At 44.6% G+C, this 16,708-nt stretch overlaps 1 protein-coding gene across 1 annotated transcript; it reads left to right on the top strand.

The window, feature by feature from the left end:
* The first annotated feature begins 93 nt into the window (after positions 1-93).
* QTRT2 (queuine tRNA-ribosyltransferase accessory subunit 2) lies at positions 94-16,494 on the top strand. Its single transcript, XM_086761204.1, has 8 exons — positions 94-320; positions 1,035-1,090; positions 3,372-3,448; positions 7,310-7,519; positions 9,608-9,807; positions 12,431-12,582; positions 14,027-14,144; positions 15,146-16,494. The coding sequence occupies exons 1-8, from the start codon at positions 124-126 to the stop codon at positions 15,405-15,407; spliced, it is 1,272 nt and encodes a 423-aa protein (XP_086617330.1). The 5' UTR covers positions 94-123; the 3' UTR covers positions 15,408-16,494.
* Positions 16,495-16,708: the final 214 nt, after the last annotated feature.

Genomic DNA, 16,708 nt, shown 5'->3' with positions numbered 1-16,708 from the left:
TGGGGGGGGGGGGAGGCAGGGAGGCACCGCCCCGCCGGCGCAGGCTGATGATGCCGCGTGCGGGGATGGGGGCGGTTACGGGAAGCAGGGAGGCCGGCGACCAAGGCGGGAACGGCAACGGCGATGAGGGTGAAGCTGTGCGGCGCGGGCGGCGGGCGGCTGGGGACGCTGGCGGGCCTGGGGCGGAGCGGGGCCGCCGCCCTGGCGCTGCCGGGCTGCCTGCTCTACACGCGGACCGGCTCAGCGCCCCACCTCACCCGCGACACCTTGCAGACGGTCGGCGGCGTCCCCGCCGTGGCCCAGCTCAGCCTGCCCGCCATGTGAGTATTGCGGCCGGGGGGAGTGGGGGAGAAGCGGGCGGTTGCGGGGCGCAGCGAGCCCCCGCCGCTCTGCTGGGGGCAGGCGGGCTTCTGGCTTCCCCGGGTGCCAGGCAAAGCGTCGAAGCCAGTCGCGCCTTTGCTGCTTCCCCGTCGAAGGGAGGTGCGGTGGCTTAGGAGGATGCAGGTGAAAGTAAGGGACCTAGCGGGATGCGTAGTCGTTGAGCGGTGTTTTGGCCAAACCCCTCTCGGCGACTTCACAGTCATCTTCCCAGCAGAATAACCGGCTTTAGAAGCAGCCAGCCCTCAAAGCCAGTTAGGCAGAGTGGGAACGGAAGGGAAAGATTAACATCGCGGAGCTTGTAGAAGCTCCCCCCCTCCATAGCTGGTGCTGAGTGATGCACTTCAGTAATGCTACCCAAAAAGTCACAGCGTGACTTCACGCTCTCCAGCAGACCAGCTGTCGGTGTGGGTAAAAGCTCTGGCCACAGAATTGTGAGTGCCCCGGTTTGTAAACTTGTGATTCTCAAGCTCTTTGTCATTTTTTTCCGTCTGTCCCTGCCTTGCTGCCCCATAGGTAGATGGCAACTATCATTGCCCAAACCAATCCAAGTCCAGACAACACGTAAATATGGAAACAGAAGCCTTAGTTATAAAACCACCAATCTTTCTCGACAGCCATTTGCTTAGTTAATGTGTTTCTGTATCTGGATGCAGGGCAGAACTTCATGAGGTCCTAGAAGAATATAAAGAAGGAGCTGCAAAATTTATAGGTAAAGTGTGTGTGTTTGCTTGTATGCCTGGAGAGATAACACAGATGGATCCCACTGGTGCATTTTTAGGCAGTACAGTAAGCAGAAAGATGTAGGCGCAGGCTTTCTACATTTAGTGCCACTTTGAGTGAGAAAATGCCTAAGGAAGACTTGAAATTGTATGTTGTCAGCAATGTGGCCAGAAATCCTTCAAATAGGCTACAAAAATATGTAGTTTTGCTTTATTTCTCCTTTTTTGCACCTAGCTTTCTCCCTGGGGGCTTCAGCACAGAATGAGATGGGCTTAACTCAAAATTGAGACTAGACGTGAGAGAGGTTTTACTGTAGCCCCCAGTCACTGCCACAAATGAATCTTGACAAATGCAATTTCTGACTTCTTTTGAGGGGGAGAATCAGAAATTCTCATGAAAATAGCCTTCTCCTTACCACTGTCCAAATACATTTCCTGAGAGTATCTCTCTACTCTGGCCGGCTTTTTTGATTCTCATAAAGCAGTTGGTTTCATCTGACCCAACAGGAAATCTTAATCCAGTATGAAGAATAAACAGGCAAAACACTCCACATCAAATCAGTCTCTGCTGGTGGACACTTCTGCCTCTGAGCTATTCCTGTTCTGAGAGGGTGTTAGGGGAAAGACCTGTGTTGGATTTGCAGGAGCTTTGAGAAGCTAAAGAAGCAGGTGGAGAAGCTCTTCCCTACCCTGCTTTATCCCTGTCAGTGTAGCAGTTGGACTGTACTTGTTCGCTGTATGCTCTTTCCATTTTTTTCATGTTAAATAGTCAGTTTTAGGAATATACCCAACTTAACAGATCAAATGCAAAACAATCAACGTTTCCGTAGCCCTCAGCTACTGCACCAAGCCTTTCTGATCTTCATCAGTTCCCATACTCCATTCTCAGAGCCGTTCACAAATGAAATCTTTATCTTAACACCTTATTGATAAGAATGAGTAAAGCAGCAGTTCCCGTGTTTGTGACTGTCCTGTGTTTTTCCTCTGGTTGTCATTACGGGTCACTAAAGGTCTGACCACGTGTAGTATGCAACCAAGATCACTGTTGTTGGGCTCCTGTGGCAAAGGAACCTGAGCGCAGAGTGAATGCGGAGTTAGCATCTTGTGTGAATAGCTGTATCATACATAGCCTGTATTTCTGTCTAGGGAGATAGCTCAGAGAACTGGAGGATGATCAGGCAAGTCAACAAGCTTCTTCTCTGGGACAAGAAGAAGTCAAATCAAAGAAATCAAAGTCTGTGTATCTCAGGCTACACTGGATATAGGGTAAATCCTGTCAAAGTGACGGCCTGTCTCTAGTTTCTAGAATGTACCCACAGTTCTTTATATATGGAATCTAGCAGACTTTGCAAGACACAAACTTTTGTGCTGCTATTTTTATCAAAACTGAGGTATTTCTATGAATGTTTTGTATGTGCCACTTGCACATATTATTAAAGTTTACAATAATGTAAATCTTTATAATTTAAAAAATGTTTTAGCATTTTTGTTCTATATACTGAGGCTGAGCTCTTTTTTTTTTAAAAAAAAAAAAACACATTAAGTTTTTGGACATGCATTTCATTACATAAGTAGAGTTATAGCTTGGATTTCCAAAGGAAGTTTTCACTCAGCTTTCAATAAACTTTGACTGCCTTGGGGCAACTTATTCCTTCAAGAAAAATTTAAATTCCCTTTTATCTGAAACTTCTTGGAATTTCACTGACTATTTGTGAAAACTGTATGTCATTGAGACATACTCTCTAGCTTTCTGTATAACATTCGAAACCTCCGTTCTGGCAGGAATGGTAAATTTCTCATTTCTGTAGCCGATTTGTTCTCTCACTGTACATTGTCCTTCCCAAAAAGTTCTAGGCTTGAGGCTATTGCCCAGTTTAGATTGTGTCAAATGTCTGATGTCTCCAGTATATCAGTTGAGTGGTCAAGTGAGTCAACTGTTTGGTCTGGCAAATTTCAGTAGCAGGAGTATTAATCAAGAAGAAAGATGTATCAGTCTCAAAGGAGCTGTGTAGGCTGCAGAACCAAAGGGTATTATCTAATGGTTTGTCATGATTTTGCATTCTCCTCCCTGGAGCTAGTAAAGCTGGGGAAAAAAAAGTCTGCTTCCTGTGGTGCTGAGAGATCAAATGAACTATTTTATTTTCTTTTTGTCATAGTGGATGTACTTGTGTGTGGGACAGCACTCCATTCTCTTTTGCAAATTTACAAACCATGTATTTACATTGGCTTTGTTTTGATTCATGGAACTACTCTGTGTTGCTCGGTTCTCAGGTATGCCAGACACAGTGCTGTACTGCTCCCTTCATGACCCAGTCACTCCCTGTCCATCTGGCTACAACACTAACAAGGTACAGTAATTGTGAAGACTTGGAAGGGTTCACTTAAAGTTCCCAAAAGAAAGCTGCCAGTCCTCCCCTCATCTGTATGGGTGTACATAGACAGCCGCAAGATGTTTCTTGTGCTTTATAGAAAATAAATCTTTGCACAAAGAGGAATGCCATTTACATGTGCATACCTCCAATTAAATAAAGCTGGACATTTTCTTACTTGGCTGTGTGTTCCCTGAACAGTTCCTGGACAGTTAAGTGGCAATTGAGATAGAAAGGAGAGCTCTGGACTCCCATGCTGTTGCTAGTATGCTAGTTACTTTTATGCTAGTAAAAGAAAATACACAGTTTATATGCTGTACAATTTTTTGGTGATGCCACTGATAAGCAATAAACCTGAACACCTATGTATGTATTTACGGTCTGCTACAGGCCCACAAAGGGGAAGAACTTAGTATTCCCTTAGGAAGGTGGCTGAGCAATCCAGGGGTGTGTAGTGTTGCAGATGTTTGCCCATTCCATCCCACAGGCACGCAGGTTCCCCATGCAGTCCCCACGCTACATGCTGCCTGCCACAGCTTTGGCCTGGAGGGGCTGCTCCTGGCACCTTGTCAGATGTGATCAGCCCCAAGGCCTGTTTGAGTATGGTCATATTTGGTGAAAGGTCACTGAACGACAGAGGATGACTACTGCCATCCAGCTATCAGCGTCTATTCTTTGCTGCTGGGAACCAGGCTGAGTCCTGTCTCTCTGCAGGGAAGAAGCTACCTGAAGCTTGTCTCACTGTTGTGCAGCTATGAGGTGATAGCAGCAATGTAAGCCTGAGTGTTGTAGGTTTGATTTGGTTTTTGTGAGGTTTTTTTTTTTTGTCACCGTGTTGCAAGGCCTTCTGCAGCTGGATCTGTACTGAGAAATACTTATGAAAGCTTTTTGAAAGCAATGGCACAGAAAGCTCTGGGTTCTATGCCAGAAAGCCTGGCCCAGGCTGTATTTAAATAGTCATAGGGTAACGCTCCGTTCTCTAAGCCGCATCGCAATTTTTTTTTATTAAAGCAGCTTTTTTCCTCTGGAGAGCAGAATGAAGGTAACTAGACTTGATTACACTCTGTGCCCTTTGGCTCAAACAGTTCTGACTTGCCTCTGCCTGCTCTCACCAGCTGTTTCTTGATGCTCTCGCATAAGAGGCAACAGGTAATAACTGGCCAACATGCTGCTGCAGAACAACATATAGCTGCTGCATTCCAGTTATTGTGCAGGTACTAATTTGGAATCTCCCTCCTTTAAGGTTCTCTTTTTTTTAATGGGAAACTTAAAAAAATGTTATTACTTTGGAGACTTCTGTTTGTTTCTTTACGACTCAAATTTAGTGAAATTGGCTGACCAGGTGTGATGGTTTAGCCAGAATCACCACACAGTTTCTCGCTCACCCTCCCCCTCCCCAGGGGGATGGGGGAGAGAATTGGGAAGGAAGGAGAATTCGTGGGTTGAGATAAAGACAATTTACTAAAATAAAAAGGGAAAACTACAATAATAACAGAATATAAGGATATTAAAAATATATAAAGTGAACAATATGTGTTTTCTCACCACCCGATGTCCCAATGACCGATACAGCCTGTCCCGAGCAGCAAGCAAAGGAGCAAAAGGGAGCCAGCAAGGTAGAGGGAACGATGCCAGCAAAACGAGCAGGAAAGATGGATGCCAGGAAGGCAGATACCCATCCTCGCCTGCCCCCACTTATATACTGAGCATGACGTTTATGGCATGGAATACTCTCTTTGGCCAGTTTGGATCAATTATTCTGTCTGTCTTTCTCCCAGCTTTCTGCATCTACAAATTAGCGAGACTTGTACTTGGTCTCATTCACAACAACTCGTATCATCAGGGTGTTTATCAACATTCCTCACACACAAAATCCAAAACATACCAGCTACTGAGAGGAAAAATTAACTCCATCCCTGCCAAAACCAGGACACCAGGCCAAAAGTAATCAGGAGAGATGGATGGACAGACAACAGTCACATGGTGTGTTTGTGCAGTCCTTTTGGTTTTTGTGGAGACCAGACACACAAACACATACACAAAAAAAAAACCCAAAAACGTTCTGCTCATATTTTTTGCATTGGCTGATCAAATTCAATTTGTGAATTGGTATGCATGAGAAGTGCACTGCTTAATCTGTCTGTCCAGCATAGGCTAGGAGAATGTGTTTAAGCCCTCAAGCTCCAAAAAGTCTCCCTAACACTCCAAGCTATCAGCTGTTTCTGATAGCTGAAAACCATTCCTTATTTATAAAAGCACTAATGGAGTTGCAGATGAAAAGAACTAACTTCTGAAGGGCTCAAGCCCAATACTTAACCTACTTGAATACCCCTTTAAAATTTTGAAGCAGCAGTGTCACAAATCTAACAATCGTACAACAAAAGCAACAGCCAAACTGGACTCACAATTCAATTACATATTCTGCAGAATAAGCTGAAACATGGTAGCATGCATAGTTGCAGTGGCTGCAGTAACATTTTGTGAATCTGAATGATTTGTGAATTGAATGGTGACATCTGCTAGCCCAGAGGTGGTCCGGTGACATAACCTCTCTGTGCAGGTACTTTTGTCTTGCTTTAAAAATCTTTTGAGGGTAGCATGGAGTAACAATGGAATATGGGGACCAGTGTGCACACACAGAGTTGAAAGCATGTGAAGAGACCAAGAAGACCGTGTGTGAAATCCTAATGAGTACCTGGCATTTCTTGGAGTGGCTCAGTTTGAAAGCTGTGCATTTCTTTTGCGCTTGGTATTTCAGTCCCTTCATAAGTGACTCAATTTGGGGCTTAAAATAACATTGGATTCTAAGATTAAATATCTAACAACCTTTTTGTCATGGTTTAGCCCCACTCAGTAACTAAAATACCACACAGTTGCTTGCTCACTCCCCCCTCACCACCCCCTGCAGTGGGACAGGGAGGAGAATTGGGAAAGAAAATAAGGCACATCTCATGGGTTGAGATGAAAACAGTTTAAGAGAACAACAGAGGAAAAGAAAACAAAACAAAGCAAAAAACCCAGAACAAAACAATTACAGAAAATACTTAAGCACGTAACTTATAGTGCAATAGCTCACAGTGGATCCCAATGCCTAGCTCCTTCCTCAGCAGCAGGAACCTCTCCTCAGCACTGTCCCCACTTCGTATACTGAGCATGACGTCAGATGGTATGGAACAGCCCTTTGGGCAATTTGGGTAAACTGTCCCAACTGTGTCCCCCAGCCAGGGGTGCCACCAAGTCCAGCTCCTCTCCCAGCTCAGGTGAAAATTAACTCTATCCTAGCCAGAACCAGGATGCTTGTATTCTTCCTAGTGTGCCTGTGTGGTTTATATATACACGTATATTCACATGGGTGGTGTGAATTCACTGCTTAGAAGAGGAAATAGTTTCTTGGGTTTGCATTATGTACAGAAAACTAGTGAGCCGTGTTTCCCATGGCAGCCTTTTCTGCTTTTCTTGAGATGACAACGTAAGTTTGATGGGAATTAAATCTTTTCTTCTTTTCTTTTTTTTTTTTTTTTTTTTTCAATTCTGCCACTAATTTGTATGATGATAAGCCAGCTGCTCTATCTCAGAGACTTCACAACATGTGGAGAAGTCACTGTGTTGAGTGTGATGGTTTCACCAAATAGTATTCCAGAAATTTCAATTCAGTCATTTATCTCCTTTAACTCATTGTGCCAATTGCAGCTGATTATCTGAGCCATGCTCCTGGAGAACTTATCTATGAAGTGTCATTCCAGTTATCTGGTGTTTCACCAGAGCAATTCTTTCTCTTCTTTGACCCTTAAGATCTGCTAACCGTTGCAACGAATGTTCATCCCTATTCTTCCTTGACAGACAGTGTCCCTGTGGGGAAACTCAGGGCGCATGGAAATTACAGCTTCCAAGTTCATGGATATGCAGCGGGCCATCCAGCCAGACTGGTTCCAGTGCATCTCTGATGGAGACACCATTTCTGGGGAAGCTGGTAGAAAAAGGGCCAAGAAGTCTGTGGATAGGTCGCTTTCTTTCCTGGATGTATGCCTTCAGCTGCTAGAAAAATCACCGGTAAGGTTGCCAAAATATCGGGACGATAGCACCGCAGCTGCTTTTTGGTCTGTGCTGCATTCCAGGCCAGTCCCAGGATGTGATTTAGTAGGAAATCGTGTCGTGTATGTCTATCAGAGGATGCTCAGGTGACAGTCCTGGACAAGGTATAACTAGTAGCACAGTGAGTTTTCCTTCTGCCACTCTATTCTTTTAATAACTTGCCTCCTGCACCAGGATACCCATCCCTACTAGTTGAGGAGGACTATTTTTTCTAAACTTTTTTTTCTGCTTTTGGACTCTAGTGCATTTCTTTCACTTCCCTTCATGTCATATAAATGGACAACGTAGAATCTTCTGATTCAGACTGAGAAAACTCATTTTTTCTTCTCTCAGTTCCAAGTGAGAGAGTACTTGTTGTAATTTGCCAGGGCTATTCTTTATTTCTTCAAGCAGTGTTGAAACTTCCCTCTCTTTTGGTGGACATACTATCTGAGTCTGTACTGCAAAGGAAAATGAGTGACAGGAGCTGATATTGGTATCCCCTAAAAGACAGTTCATCGTGAGATCTGGTGTCTAACAGCCTGTCATGGTTTTGTTAGTGAGGGGGGGCTAAGGTGGTAGCTTCTGTAGGAAACTGCTAGAAGCCGCTCCCCTTTGTTCAGTGGACTCGGCCGGGCCTAGGGCGGACCCACTGCTGGCCAAGGCCGAGCCGATAGGTAGCAGAACGTTCCGTGATAACACCTCTGCGGTAACGTATTTAAGAAGGGGAAAACAGAAAAAAAAAAAAAAGAGAAGAGAAGATGTGAAGAAGCTGAGCGGGGGCAGAGGCGCAGAGGGGGAGGCGCAGGCCTCATGGGCCTTGCAGGCCTCACCCTCTGGCCTCTCGCCAGGCGGCCGACTGGGCCCGACTCGGTCCGGCCCGGCTGCAAGAAGTGAAGAGGAGATGAGAAGTGAATAAGATGTAAAAAGGATCCTGAGAGACATCTGCCAGCCTGTTGTGAGGAATGGCTGCAGACGCCAAGGTCAGTTCAGAAGGAGGGGGAGGAGTAATGTGGCTCCTGGCCAAGATTCCCCTGCAGCCCGTGGTGACGCCCATGGTGGAGCAGGTTGTCCCCTTGCAGCCCATGGAGGTCCACGGAGGAGCAGAGATCCACTTGGAGCCCGTGAAGGACCCCATACTGGGGGAGGTGGGTGCCTGAAGGAGGCTGTGGCCTGTGGAGGGCTCGCTGGGGCAGTCGTTCTGGAGAGACTGCACCCCGTGGAAGAGATGACCCATGCCGGAGCAGTTTCATGAAGGACTGTGGCCCGTGGGAGGGACCCCACGAAGGAGCAGGGGAGGAATGTGAGGAGTTCTTCCCCCGACCATGAAGCAGCGGCGTGAAACAACGTGTGATGAACTGACCACAACCCCCATTCCCTCTTCCCCCCTGTGCCGCTCGGGAGGGGAAGGTAGTAGAGATAATGTTAAGCTTGGGAAGAGGGAGGGGTGGGGGGAGGTTATCTTGTTTTCTGTCTCATTATCCTGCTCTTTGTAGTAATAAATGAATAGTTTTCCCCAAGTCGAGCCTGTTTTGCCCGTGACGGTAACTTTAAGGATTTCTCCCTGTCCTTATCTCAAACCTCGAGCTGTTTTTCTTATATCATCTCCCCCTCTTCTCTTGGAGGGTGGGGGGAGTGAGAGAGAGACTGCGTAGTCTGGTCCTGATCGGGGCTGAACTATGACACAGCCAGGGTAATGGCACCTGCTTTGTATTCTGCACTGACACATGTAGTGCTGAGGGGCCATCTCTAAAAAGCCATGTACAAAGATAATCTGTGGTTATTGCCTTCTTTAGGGAGGTGGGAAGAGTGGCACCAAAATTCTCAGTGAGTTAGTGTCAAGGTAAGGAGCAGAATCTCGTCTCTCCTAATCCTGTTTCGACCTTACACTTGGACTTCACAGTGTTGTGTGGGGAATAGTTTTACATGGGGTGAAAAACTGTGGCTCTCACAAGTTCCTGGGAATGCAGGGCTTAAGTAGCAGGCATCTGGAGTCTGGGCTGTGAGATGTCTTGTATATCTTTGGCAGAGCACTCTCTTAACACTTGTTGCTTTCTCCTGGGCCAGGAACTACAAGGAAGTGTAGTGTTTGGGGCAATTGAAGGTGGAGATATCTTGGAAGAGAGGCTCAGATCAGCCAGGGAGACTGCCAAGCGACCTGTGGGTGGCTTTCTGCTAGATGGCTTCCAGGGATGTGCCATGGCCAAGGAGACCAAGTTGAAACTGATAGCTTCTGTCACAGCAGAGCTGCCAGAGGATAAACCAAGGTAAGTTGTGTGGGCAGCATCCCAAAAAGTCCATCTGTCCTATTATGAGGAGCGTCTGCAGGCTGCTGTGCAATAAGCACTGTAGGAGAAAATCACTGTATTGCACAGCTCTGTGTATGCGCCAGGCTGCATAAATTCTACCACTGTCAGGCTGCAGTCTTCAGCCCTTGTTTCAGTTTTTAGCTACAACTGGCACCAAGCTGCGCTCACACTGTGGGTTTGAGTATTCCCCACATTTGGAGAATAATAAAGATTTTAGTTCAAGTTGTCTTTACTTTTTTTTTTAGGAAGAATTACAGGTAGAACATGTCTGCGCTGCTTGCATTTGGCCTCTGTGGCCGTGGTTTACTTGAAGTTCAACTTGAACAAGAATGTTACTATCAACCTATTTTACAGGGACCTCTTCTCAGAGAAGCTGTCATGTTTCCAGTTCTCTCTGGTCTGAACTGGAGGAGAGCAGAGCGCAGTGCTGACGGAACCAGGCAGTGCTTACACGATGAGCAGCCAGCTCTGACCTAGTACCTGAGGCACCGAGCCTGTGAACTACCAGAGGTGGTACAGCCTGGCCCAAAACAGTTGTATTCTCTGCTTGGACTGGCATAGTGTGGGGATCGTATGTATTCTGAGTTGTTAGTTATGCCCAGCAGATCCATGGCAGAGACTGGACAGGAGTGGCAGCATTCTTGACTCCTATAAATGATTAGCAGTAACTAAACACTTCCAGAAAACGTGCTAATATTTGCTAGTGGTTCAGAAGTGGAGGGGTTTCTTAGCATTGGGTTGAGCTTGCTGGCTTTTGCATGGCTTGTTCTTACAAGAGCAGCTCCAACAGAAGTAGTAGGGGTACCTTTTTCGTCATTTCCTGAAGAGAGTGACTCAGGCCCCATTGTCTTTCCGTAGCTGTCCTGCTCTCTGCTGGCTGAGCATTGCTCTGACCTAACGGTGTTCAAAAGGAAATGGAATGCAAAAGCATGTGTCTGGTGTTGTAGCTTGTTTGTGCTTAGTGGTGCCTGGGGTTTGAATTTTCCTGACAATTAGAAGGCTTGCTGTGTTGATGCCATCCTGTCTGGTTGAGCTACTTAAAAAGATCCTCTGGGAGCATTAAAGTCCAATCTGCTCAGCTAACCTTAGTGGCTACCAGTGCATCTGCCTCATCTATCAAATAGTTTGCTTGTCTGGTTAAGACAAGTGTTTCTGACCTTTTTGTAGGAAGAAAACTGGTTAGCCCTTGGGGGTCTTGTAAGTACTTCAAGTGAATTTCAGACAGTTCTGCTTTCCTGAATCACCCTTGCCATTCTGTCTGGAAAAGTTGTTTTGCAGCTATGTTCTACCCCAATATGAAATTCTCTAGAAGACAAACACTTTCTCTGCTTCACCCAAGAAGCGATCGCTTTTTGTATGATGGAGGAATGATCTTATGAATGTACTCTTTAGGTACTCATGTGCCTACAGACGCTGATGTATCTTGGTAAAATTTTATTTTCCTTTTCAGTAACATCAGAACCCTTGCAAGAGCAAATGTTTGTCCTTACCTGTGCAAAGATAAGTTTTAGCAAGGGTATTCATCATATAGGCAAAGGTACTGTTTTAACTGTTGAGTATCATTTTCTACCTGCCATGAGAGTCTGAAACATAAGAGACTCGTGCTGTAAACATCTCCCATTCTTATTCTATACTCATCAATTTAATTGGTGTACTTGGAAAAGTGACTAAAAATGGCACCTTGTGACTTCATTTATCAGCACCTGTGTATTTTCCTAATTATCTGTTTAGATCATTGCCCTACATTAGCTTCTACTGCTGTCAGCCCAGCCATGCACCTGCAGGAGAGCAGGCGCTGCTCCATTCTCTTCTGCTTCACTCACTCTCAGGGAAGCTGCCAGCTAAATTTGGCAAACAGCAGGATCTCCGTTACCATTGATGGCAATCCAGCTGGGCTCTTCCTGGCTCTTAATGCCATGTCACAGGAGATGTTGCAGCCCAGGTTTTTGGGTAAATCATTTGAGCAGGTAAAGTGTAAAGAGAAGAGAAGAATAAAGCGAGGAACTTTTATCTTACCAATGACGTTTCTCATTAGTTCATTCTTCTCCAGGCAGTTCTCCAAGTGCTATATGATGTTTAGCTCTCTTGGAAGACTTGTATCTTTGACCAGCCGTCTACTGCTGTCTCTGCTGCTCTTGATCAAGTCTTTTTAGACTGTCTCCTAAACAGTTACCAAGCAAAGGGGTCCATGTGTCTGGAAGCTGGTAGTTCCCTGGGGCACAAACATGACTAAGGAAAATATCTGATCTACGGCATAGACGTTAGGTGAATTTTGAATCTAAGCGTATTTATGTGTGTGTGAAGGAAACCAAATCACTTCAACCATAATGAACAGAATGAGGTTTTTCTGCAATAAGTGAGGGCTTATTGCTGTCTTACAAATGGCAGATAAAGAAAATTCTGCTGTGTACTGGATAGGTTGAAGGTGGGAAAATGGAAACACAGGATTCTGAGTTATGACTATTGTACCCACTTGCCTTCTGGTTAGAAGTTACAGAGATAAGCTACATGTGCCTTTTCCTTCAGGTACCTGCTTCTACTCAGAATATTCTAGATTTATCTTCTTGTGTGTCTCTTACAGAATCATCCATGGTGTAGGCAAACCAGACGAGGTACTTGAGTGCATTGAAAGGGGAGTGGACATTTTTGAGAGCTTCTTTCCCTTCCAAGTGACAGAGCGAGGCTGTGCCTTGGTTTTTAGTTATGACTGGCATCCAGATCCTGAAGCAGCAGGTGGGCTTCTTGATGGTCATTATGATTTTTACTGTATCAGCCAGTATTGTGACAGGCATCACTCATGCTTTGGAAGAATCTATATTTGACGGTTTTGTTCCTGAAAAAAGGTGAGCTTGAGGCCCCAACTTGGGATATGCTCAAGTATTTCTTAAACACTTACTGAATAGAGGAGTTTTTGTTCAACACCATTGGCAAATTTTCTGCTACTGTTAACAGTGAAGGCTGGACCTATTAAGTGGAGATCTAAGATGCCTGATCTCTAGAATTAACTGAATATGTGTCTCTTTTAATAATATATTTTTGAAGTCCCTTCTTCTTTCTAGCTGACAAAAGTTAAGGAACACATTTCTTTGGGGAGCTTTCCTCTCTGTCCTTGCATTCATCAGTTCATATCAAAACAAAAAGGAGATGTTCATAACTCATTACCTCATTACGCTGTGAGATGGGAGCATGTGTATCACCCATTAAAGCATCTATCAAATGTGTTTCAAGCAGCTGTTTTGTTTTGGCCTTTTAAATGTTTTTAATACAGAAAAACATTTTACATTTTTTCTTCCTGAGTAGAACCTAGCGACTTTTTATGCCTGGATAATTCAAAATCAGCTGAATAGAACAGAACATCTTGTTTCTTTGTGCTTGCAGCTATTTTTTTAACCCTTCTCTTGTTTGTTGTTCTTTACTTTGTCTCACCTTAAATCATAAAATTCTGGGTAAGGACAATCTCTTTGTCCCATGGATGTTTAAGACTGAGTAGACATGCATTTTGTAAACAGTAATATTCATGTTTCCAGATACATCTCCTGTGTAAGAACAATCCTAAAATTGAAATCCTACAAAATTATGGGATGATTTTTTATTTTTAAGATAGATGCTGAAAAGCCACATGTGGAATCTACATGTTCTGCAGTAGTGGTACCAGCCTCTTTTTATTCCAGTTGTTTGGGGTTTTTTTATTTTTTTTTTTTTTTAAAAAGGCTTCTAAATCTCTGAGCCTGATGATACCATGGAAAGTAGAATGATCCAATGCAGATGAGTTGCCTGTCTCCTCTAACAAAATCTCAATAAAATCAATTTGTTCAAGTGATTGCATTCTATTCAGCATGCAGTTCAGATGGGAAATATTTTTGGCATTTTATTAAGAATTCAGCTCAGTAGAGCAGCAAAAAGTTATACTGTTGTTTCAGCTCTAAGTCTTCATTAGCTTTAGTAGATTAGTTTTCACTGGTCTCTTGCTGTTTTAATAATCTAAAATTGTATCTGTGTTAACTAATCTGTGACAATTAAAGAAAAATAGTTGCTTACTGTAGGAAAGATGTGGGAACTTGTGGCAGGAGTTCTCATCTGGCAAGAGACTAGCAGAAATGCCTACTGTAAGATTGCTGCCCATTCTCTGCCCTTGCTGTCTGTTCATAAAAAGCTGTTGTCTTTTTATTTAAAACAGTTTTGAAACAGAATGGAGCCGAGGACCTGGAGAAGAATGGTGTTGAAGGAGACGAGGATGAAGTCTCCAAAGCTGACCCAGAAATGACACCATTTGAGATATTTCTGAAGGACAAAAAGTATGTGAGTTTGTGAGGAGGGTACCTGCAGCTGTGTCACTAAATATTATGTTTTTGTCCTCTGTATTTGATTGCACGTGGTCAGTAGCTGGATGGGAAACTTCATAAAACATGAAGGTGTTGACCACAGTACTTCTGGACATTGAATGGAGAGTGCTGGACAAGCGTTTTAGCTTGTTTTCAGGCAACAGTGTATGGCTGAAAGCACTGTCTTTCACCTGACCTAAAGCCAGGAATTTTCTGATCGCTCATCCAGCAGACATACTGAGGTCATGACTGTGTTCCATCTGAAAGACAGTAGGTTCACAGAGATTGTTTGGGGATCATTTTGGTCTTCTGCATCTAACTTGGGTCATCATCTTGAGAATCTAGATTTTATTTAAACTATGGAGAGCCTCAACTTTCTGACTCAGTGTGGGCAGCTGTAGAGCAATTCTGCAGTTTCTGGATACTTCACAAAAACTTTGGCCAGTGTTACCACCTGTCCTTCCTTCTCTTTTCCACAGCTATCGCTAGGCTGTCTGAGTAGACAACTGTGGTGTTTTGCTCAGTCCTCTCTCCACTTTTTGAGAATGGTGCATCTCACAGTAGAAGGGAATACTGTTTTGTGAATAGTGGAATCAGTAAATCCTTGTTTCTGATAGCTTCCTCCTTCATAGACTGTGTGATAGCTAGTGAGACGTGTCTTGCGCTGCAGCTTTTCTGTCAGGGAAGGCACAGGTAAGGCCTCTCTCTGCTGTTAGCTGTGATGTAGTCAAAGTTATCCTCTGACTTAGACGTGTGGCCTTTTGGCTCTGTAGTGACTTCCGGCATGATGTTTGAAGTCCTTCATGCCAGTGGTGCTGGTCTTAGATGTCAACACATCTTACAGCAACTGGATCCAGGCACTTGGGACTTCAAGGCTCAGGTCCCTGCAAAAGGCCATGTAGTAACTGAATACTCTTTATTGCTTGAATGGGTCTTCTTACCTTTGACGTTATCCATCTTTGCTTCCTCCTTAGATACCAAGATGATTTTGGTCCTTTGCTGGAAGGATGCACCTGTTACTGCTGTCAGAGGCATACTCGCGCCTACCTCCATCACCTCCTCGTCACCAATGAGCTGTTGGCTGGTGTCCTGCTCATGATGCACAACTTCCAGCACTACTTCAGTTTCTTCAGTGCCATACGGGATGCCTTAAGAGACAATAAAATGGATCAGCTGAAAAAGCTTGTCTTCAGGCAGGCGCTTCAAGGCCCAGCAAACACAAAGCCAGGCCTCTGAGAGGACAGAGGAGGTTGCAAGCTACATCCTTATACACTGGGACTGTGTAAGGTGGACTGCCAGTAGGGTCACCTGAACCTGTTAGTAGTAAAATGCCTTCCTTCCTGGAGAAGGAGACATTTGAAGAAGATCTCACTTCCTGGCAGGGAAGGAAGATCTTGCTCAAATGTCCCTTTCGGTTAATTGACTTGCTGCATTCTGGGGGTATGGAAGAGCCTGAACAGCTCACAAGAGCAGTATGGATAGCTTTGTTTGCAGTTACTCGCTGTTGGTTTTCCATGTGGAAGGATAGAGTTATTGAACTTGTGACTGAAGAAGAAGCAGGGCATATACTTAAAATTAATCCAGCTGCCTGGAGGCTTAGCAGCTGTTTGGGACTCTCAGTCCATACCCAATGGATATTACAGGTAATTATTTTTCTAGAAACTCCTAGTGATGTGGTTGTGGTTGTCCTATTGTGCAGCTCTTTGATGAGAGATCCCGCCTCAGTCTAACACACTGTTCCTTGTGGTCATTGCCAGCATTTGTGTCCCTGAAAAGAATGGACTGGAAGTGCTGCTGGGTTCAGTGGCACAAGGGACTGTGTGTGTGCTTCTCTCAGGCCACCTGCAGAATGGTGCAGAATGTTCTCTGGGCCAGGAGCAGGCCTTCCACCTCAGCATGGCCTTGAAAGCCCCTGCCTCAGGAGTCCCAGTCTGTGACGTTAGAGCCAGAAAGAAGAGACTGTTTAAACTGTGTCCTGCTATAGACGGTTTTTTTGACTCTGTACCCTTTCACCTGTATGTTCTAAGATTTCACTCCTGCACTAGCATGTGGTTGATAACGAACGTACCATTCTTTCCAACTGTCACAGCACTGGTCAAATAGCAGGCTGCACAAATACCAGCATGAGATAGAGCAGTGGAAGAGATGTATCGCAGGACAAGGCCTTTAGAAAAGATTCTTGTGGCTCCTTGTTTTAAAATATGACTTAATTATGTCACATTCCTCTTACTTGGTTTTTTTTTTTTATGCCTCTTACTTTGGAGTCCTGGATTTATTCATTGTACATTACAAAGCAACAATAAAAAAAATTTATTACTCATTACACTGGCTCATCAATACGTGACAGAGGTGGTGTACCAGAGAGCTTGAGTGCAGTGCTCAAGAAGATGTCTCCTGGAAACTTGACCTAGCAGCTTGATAGAGGACAGTAACTCATCTAGGAGTAGGATCGTGTCACGGAGCAGGGATCCAAATAATTTGCTTCAAAAGAGTGCCATAATGGACCTGGCAGTGTTAAAGACTCTCACCCATCCCTC

The sequence above is a fragment of the Chlamydotis macqueenii genome, chromosome 1 (assembly GCF_036417535.1).
Source record: "Chlamydotis macqueenii isolate bChlMac1 chromosome 1, bChlMac1.mat, whole genome shotgun sequence".
Classification (NCBI taxonomy): domain Eukaryota; kingdom Metazoa; phylum Chordata; class Aves; order Otidiformes; family Otididae; genus Chlamydotis; species Chlamydotis macqueenii.
The sequence above is the reverse complement of the archived record's forward strand: the minus strand, read 5'-3'. Positions and strand labels throughout refer to the sequence as shown.